Source organism: Benincasa hispida, unplaced genomic scaffold (genome assembly GCF_027475165.1).
Source record: "Benincasa hispida cultivar pf3 unplaced genomic scaffold, pf3_genome.v1.1 HicScf1848, whole genome shotgun sequence".
Classification (NCBI taxonomy): Eukaryota; Viridiplantae; Streptophyta; class Magnoliopsida; order Cucurbitales; family Cucurbitaceae; genus Benincasa; species Benincasa hispida.
The window spans coordinates 2,157,486-2,165,334 of NW_028326240.1; the positions used below are offsets into that span (position 1 = coordinate 2,157,486).

Genomic DNA, 7,849 nt, shown 5'->3' on the forward strand with positions numbered 1-7,849 from the left:
TAATTTTTTATATCTGTCCCTTAATCTGTTTGTATGTATGTGTGGGTAGAAGAGTCTCATATATATTTTTATTTGTATTTTTTATTTTTGGTTGTTTGTTGATTTCATCTTTAGAGTTTTGGAAGAGTAATGAAATTATGAGTAGTAGAGTTGCAAATATGGGAACAATCACAGAAGCTTTAGAATGCTCTCTCAAAAAATGTTCCTTAAGCCATCATCAAACTCATCATCAACAGCAACCTGTTTCTTCATCAGATTCTTCTTCCAACAACAAAAACGCTTCTTCTATTCATCAAACAACAACCACTTTGGATCTCAACTCCCATCTCTCTTTGCCTTACCATTGGGAGCAATGTCTTGATTTAAAGGTTTTTTTCCCTTTCTTTCTCTTTTTATTTTGCCTCCATAAATACATAACCATCTTCCTTCTTGTTTTACCCTTCAATTTCTTCCCAACAAGAAAGAACAGTAGGGTTTGGAGAAAGAAAGAAAAATCCCTTTTGCCCTTTTTGCCCTTTTATCTCAAGAGATGTTTTTTATATTTCCATTTATTTCTCTCTTGCTTCTATAATCCATGAAGAAGGATTAGGGTTTGAATTTGAGGAGGAATAATATATGTGAATTTTTCTTTTTTGCCTTTTTTTTTTTTTTTATTTGATTTGATAGACAGGGGAGATATACTATATAAATTGGAGAAATGGAATGAAGGCAAAGGAAGATCCAAGGTCCACAAAAGAAGATGATGAATATAGTGAAGATTATTGTTATTACTACTCGGACGACGACGATAGCTCATACGACAGCGAAGAGTCGTCGACGGAGTCGTCAAACAACAACAACAACAAGAAATTTGTGGGAGAAGAAGAAGAAGAAAAAGATGTTTTGGTGGTTGGAGGTTGCAAGAGATGCTTCATGTATTTTATGGTTCCCAAAAATCTTGAAGATTGCCCTAAATGCAATGGTCAGCTTCTCCATTTTGATCGCTCTGAAAATGACATTCCATGAATCAGACAAACCTTCCTCTATATTTTCAACTTCATTCCATTTCTTCTTCTTCTTCTTCTTCTTTTTTCAATTGCCTTTTCTTCATGGAAAAAAAGAGAGGAAGAAAGAGAAAAAGGAGAAATTAAAAAGAGAGAATGAGAAAAAAAAAAAAAATCCTTTTTCTTTCTTTCTTTCTTTCTTTCTTTTTTTCTCTTTTTATTTTGGTTTCAAATTGTTTTCATGTGTATTTGTCAGAAAAGGGAGGCAAATGAGTTTTGGTTTTAGTTTTGGCTTTAATTTTTAATTATTTTAATTTTTCTTAGTATTTTTGTTTTTCAATTTTGAAATCTAATGGAAATGGAAGAATGAGAATCATGTGATGGGTGTGTTAAACTGCAAATAAAGCTTAATAGTGTGATGGGTATCAAACTAGAGAACTTGAAGAGTAAAATAAAATTTTAATTCATCTTTGATTTCAATATTATATGAATAAGTTTTAATTCCTTATAATATCTTGATCAGTTGAGTTATATTTGATTTATTTATGATATTAGTTGGATCAATATGCAATGTGTTTATGCATACATGTTTAGTGTCAATTTTATATCTGGGTCTATTGTGAAATTATTTCTTTTTGTTTAATATTTTGAAAATTAATTTTACAGATTAACATGCCAAACTATTTTTCTATATAAATTTTTTTTAAAAAAAAACATTAATCTAGTTTTTAACAATATATGGCAGTGCACCTATATGGTACTTCCATTGACTATAAATGTTGAATTAGTAATGGTAAGTTTACTTTAAAAAGTTTAGTTTTGAACTTTCAAATTTGTCTATTAGATTTTTAGGAAGCTTTCGAGACAAGAACTATTTTAAGATTATAATAATATACCTCCATTTAGCTACATTCAACAATATTTCAAAACAGCACATTTACTACAATATTTATTATTTTACATTCATCAATTTTTTATTCTTTTCTACAGTGTTTACTATTTCTTTCTCAAATTAAAATAGTTTATACCTCAAAGGCATATTATTATAATACAACTATAATAACCTAGGACTATAATAGCCAACTTCTTGTCCCAAATGCCCCTTAATCTTTTAAAATGTTAGATAGATTTCACAACATTTAATTTTGTGTTTAGTAAGTTTTTAAAAAATACAAAACTTTTAGAAATTAATTGAATTTTGTGTGTAATAGATTTCTAAACTTTCAATTTTATCTCTAATATAAATCCGTGAATTTTGGAAAACGTTGAATAGGTCAAAGACACATTAGAGTGAAAATTAAAACTTCAAGGACCTATAAGCCTGCTTCCTTGTTCATGATAAGCTCTTAAGGTTGTTGTTCATGGTTTTTTTAGTGTCGTTGGTCGTGTGAGTGTTTGAAGATTAGATACGTGCGTTTTACCATAATTTTGCCACCATCATGCATTTTTATTATCCAAGATGGGTATTTGAATATTTTCGAACAGTCAAATCTTCCATCTCGAGGGGGAGTATTAGAGGAAGTTAGTTTGTTAAATAATTTGTTATTTTGTTGTATACTTACTTTGTATTGACACATGATCTCTCTTCATGAGAAGACGAGGCAACTTTAATTTATGAAGTGTCAATAGTTTTAGTCTTCGTTTGTGGGGTTTTTCAGATTTATTAATAAGAAGAAGGGGGTGGATGAGTGGGTCTTTTGTAGCAACTATGGTAAACAGCGGCGACCGTGATAGAGGAGAGGATGAAAGGGAAGAGGTTGAAGAAGAAGAGGAAAGCAGAGAGGGGGATGAGGAGATAGAATTTTAGGGGTGTAAATTAATACGATTATTCAAGTTTGAGATTTAGCTCGATGAAAATGAAAGTTTAAAGTTAAAATTGATACATTAAACAAATTTTGAGATTTAAATTGATGAAACTAAAAGTTAAAGGTAAAATTGATATAACATGTGTCAAGTTTAGGATAAAGAAATGAACTTTTTCCTTAAAGGTTCATTTGTTTCCTGGGAATCTAAGATATCCATAGAATGAGTATCTGAATTACTATATTTGTTTTGTGGTAATGTAAGATGCCTAGATATCTTGAGATTAATGGGATGTCTTTATGAAGGGCATCTCGAGAGTTTTGGATGCACTCTTGAAACATAGATTTTTAAGATTCCTGTGTTGAGGGCGTCAACTTTTTACTTATTTAACCCTTCTTTATTTTCATATATGTATATAAATATCACCACTCTTTACTACATTTTATAATTAAGATAAATACTATGAACTATGTATTTTACTCTTTTTCATTATATTATAGTTGTTTTTATTATTTTTTAGAAAGATATTCAAACTCAAATTTAAATTAATATTTATTTTATAAAAAATCTTAAATTAATATATATTATTTTTGTTGAGAAAAATAAAAAATAAAATTATAAAACTATATTATTTTAAAAGAAAATTGAAATTAATAAAAATAAATATGTTACATAAGTTCAAGTTATATAAAACTGATTATAAATTAATGAACAATCGTAATTGACAATCTTGGAAAATTATGTAAATATGATATTTCTTAGTAGAAATCTTACAAAACAAACACACAACTATTCAAGTATTCCCGGATTAAAAAAAAAATGGATCTAATATATAATACAATGTCAAACACAATGTCACAAACTATATGTATGAACACAGAGATTAATAACCTAATTCGGTGCAAAATCACCTATGTATAGGGGGTTGTGTGCCTGGTGGAACAAAACTCCATTATACAAAGAGTTTAGTAGTAAAAACGAAAGTACATATCTGATGGACTCCCTCTTTAGTGATTGACGTATAGCTTCCTCTTCAATTTCAACTTAGGTTCCCCCTAAATATGAACTCCCTTCACTTCCACAATAATGCTTCTCTAAGTTTTGTATGAGATCCCCTCAATACAACATACTTATAAACTATCCCTAACTGTAAGATTTCATCATCTTCAATGTACTTAGGCTCTCCATAAATATAATATCAAATAAAACTCCTCCCGAGTTCTAAACTAGCTGCCAAACCAAAAATCTCAACAACAAACACAAAGATTTTCAATAATAGTACATGTAGGTTGAAGCTTATGTTGGGGTTGGTACCCTAAATCTTCTGGTTCTCGTAGATTAATTTGTATCTACGAATTATTTATATAATGAAATAAAGATTTATTTTATTTGACATTTAGATTGCATTAACATAATCCAATAAACTAAGATTCTAGGTTATTTTATGTAACTTAAACATGTATGTGGCAAACATACAGGTGGATCAATAATCGAAATGGTTTGTAGTATACAAATAAGGTTTGGTACTTTATCCTAGTAACACTACGGATATGATCCACTTTGTAAATGTTGCAAGAGTTATAAGTATTATAAATGATGTGATCCAAATCGTTCATCTGGTGATATACAAGTGGGGGTATCTTATATAAAGAGTTTGTAATAAGACCAGACCGCGAAATGATTAATCTCTTCTTGTAACGTCGTTGATTGAAGAGATTAACAATTAAGAGGATGACCATAGATAACTCAACCTCAATCCTGAGTGAGTTATGAATTCCTGTCTATGAGGACAGTCCTTTGATTTGTATGAGTGAGAGTGATAAGTTTTGTTGGCTCAATATACCTACCATTTTGGAGATTTGTCCAGATAGGGAGCTGGGAACATAGCTACACAAGATAGAATTCATCATTCCCATCTTTAGAGTAAGTAGATGCATTGTTCTCTTAAGGGCAGATTTGGGATATTGAATAATGAGGCCTCATTCACTTCTTCCCATCTTTAGGGCAAGTAGATGCATTGTTCCCTCAAGGGCAGATTTCGGGTCTTAAATAATGAGACCTCAACCTCTCACTGACTCAAGAGGGACCAATGGTACTTACGAGTTAGAGGCAATTACATGGGTAAAACGGTAATTTTGACCCAACTGTAATTATGAGTAATTCGTGGATGGTTGACTTACTATTGATTGATTATATCCATAGACACAAAAATATATCTACAGTGCGAAGAGTTTAGCTCTAGATCTTTAGTGATGTGACCTGCAACTAATGAATGTTAACTAATTTAATTAAATATTTTAATTAATTAATCTCTTACAATTGGAGTTTCTAATCTTATGTCCACTAGGTCCCCTTGCTAGTTTATTAAGGAAAAAAACAAGAATCGTTTAATTTTGGATTAAATAAGGGAGTTAATTGTATGAGATATAATTAATACAATGTATATGGATATATTATAATATAAAGTTAATTTTGAATGAGATTCAAAAATTAAACTTTATAACATAAGAAAGATATATATTTGAATAAGATTCTAATATTAATTATATGTATGAGATTCATATAAATCTATAGGTTAAAATTAATGTGAATGAGATCCATATTAAAACAATAAGTTATGAGACAAGATATTATTTGAATATGATTCAAATATTATTAAATATATGATATTAATTAATTAATTAATTTTTTGTTAATAAATTAATATGATTTATTTAATTACATATTAAATTAGATTTAATATATAATTAATTAATTATAATAAGAGGGGAGTTACCCATCGTGTTAGTGGAGGTGGGTTGTAACTCTTCCAATTAACTCTCGCTCATCTTAAGGGGAGAGATTTGACTGAGTAATATTTCAATCTTTAAAATAAAAAGTAATAATAAAGTTTGAAAATTTTCAATAATAATATACGATCCAACAACATAGTTTCAATAATAATATACGATTCAACAACATAGTTTCCAAATACATAGATTTTCTTTCCAAATCATGACATTTTCTTGCCTAGAACACAATCTATTCATAGCCATTAAAGAAATACCTGATACCTTGGACTTAGCTTACCTTTTCTATCAAACTTGAGTATCCCTTTCTATGGAGATAACTTCATAAATACCCGATCTCCAATCTTGAACTCTAACTCCCTTCTTCTTTTATCTGCATAGCTCTTCTGTCTGCCACGAGCTATGTTTGGATTTTCTCTAATTAACATAACATTTTCTGATGTTGCTTGAATCAATTTTGGTCCTATTATTTGTCATCAACCTCATTCAAGCAAACTAGAGTTCTACAAGGTCTTCCATACAAAGCCTTATACGGTGCCATATTGATGCTGGAATGGAAACTATTATTATAAGCAAATTCTACCAATGGCAAATGTGTATCCTAGCTACCTTTAAACTGCAGTACACAGGCTCTCAACATATCTTCCAGAGTCTGAATCGTTTGTTCTGATTATCCCTCCATTTATGGATGAAAGGCTGTACTAAAATGTAACTTAGTACCAAGTGCCTTTTGTATGCTAGGCCATAATTAAGGTGAATCTTGGATCTCTGTCTGATATAATAGATACTAGAGCCCCAAACTGGCTCACAACTCGATCAACATATAACTTAGCCAATTGGTCAAGGGTAAATGTAACTCTAACGGGCAAAAACTTTGTCATCTTTGTCATCCTATCCACCATTAACAAAATACCATCATAACCACTAGGTGTCCTAGGTAAACCAAATAGAAAATCCATGCTCACATGCTCCAATTTCCATTCAGGTGCTAGAAGTGGGTTCAACAGTCCTATAGTCTCTGACGCACTAGCTTAACCTACTAACATATCAAACATCTATCTACATAACTAGCTATGTTCTTCTTTATTCTCGGCCACCAATAAGATTTCTTTAATGTCCTGTACATCTTAGTGGTACCTGGGTGCATAGCATAGGTTGAATCATGTGCCTCTTCTAACACTGCATTTTTCAATAACTCATCGTTAGGAACACATAACCTGTCATCCTTCATCAAAACTCCATCCTGTCTCAAAACAAAATCTAATCTCTTCTGTTGTTCAACTTCTTCAATCAACTTACTGAGATTATCGTTTGCCATTTGAGCCTTGATGATATCATCTACTAATATAGATCTTGCTTGGAAATGAGCTATCATTTATCCCAAATGTCCTACTGTTAATGTTGCACTAGCTCATTTGAATTCCTATAATAACCTTCCCCTTAAAGAATTCAACATGTCCCTGGAACAACTTGATTTTCTTCTCAAAGCATTTGCTACCACATTAACCTTACCTGGATGGTAATCAATGGTGCAATCATAATCTTTTATTAACTCCATCCATCGTCTTTGTCTCAGATTTAACTTCTTCTAATCAAATTATATTTCAAACTCTTATGGTCTATAAAGATAGGGCGTTCTTACTGTACAAGTAATGCCTCCAAATATTTAATGCTAGCACAACAGTTGCTAATTCTAGATCATGAGTAGGATAAATACCTTCATGTTTCTTCAGTTGCCTGGATACATAAGCTATAACCTTACCATCCTGCATCAACACGCTTCCCGATCCCTATCTGGATGTGTCACAGTAAATCTCGAACTCCTTCCCTGGCACTGGAAGGGTTAAAATTGACACAATTACCAATCATTGCTTTAAGTTTTGAAAACTTCATTCACAGTTATCTATCCATTTGAACTTAGAATCCTTCCTGGTCAAATTGGTCAATGGAAGTGCTATCTTTGAGAAACCCTCCATAAATCTCCTGTAGTAACCTTTCAGGCAAGGAAACTACATACTTTTATAACTGAGATAGGTCATTCCCATCTAATTACAGCCTCAATCTTCTGAGGATCAATGTTAACTCTTGCTGCAAACACCACGTGTCCTAAAAGTACCACTCGGTCAAGCCGCTATTCGCATTTGCTGAACTTAGCATATTAACTATTTCTCACGTAGTGTGTGCAACACTATCCTCAAATGTTCGACATCTTTTTTTGTTATTTGAATACACCAGGATATCATCTATGAAAACATTTACAAACTGATCTAAGTA

General features: G+C 31.2%; 1 protein-coding gene across 1 annotated transcript; it reads left to right on the top strand.

The window, feature by feature from the left end:
* Nucleotides 1-1,268, top strand: LOC120072288 (protein CURLY FLAG LEAF 1-like). Its single transcript, XM_039024744.2, has 2 exons — nucleotides 1-368; nucleotides 667-1,268. The coding sequence occupies exons 1-2, from the start codon at nucleotides 138-140 to the stop codon at nucleotides 1,003-1,005; spliced, it is 570 nt and encodes a 189-aa protein (XP_038880672.1). The 5' UTR covers nucleotides 1-137; the 3' UTR covers nucleotides 1,006-1,268.
* Nucleotides 1,269-7,849: the final 6,581 nt, after the last annotated feature.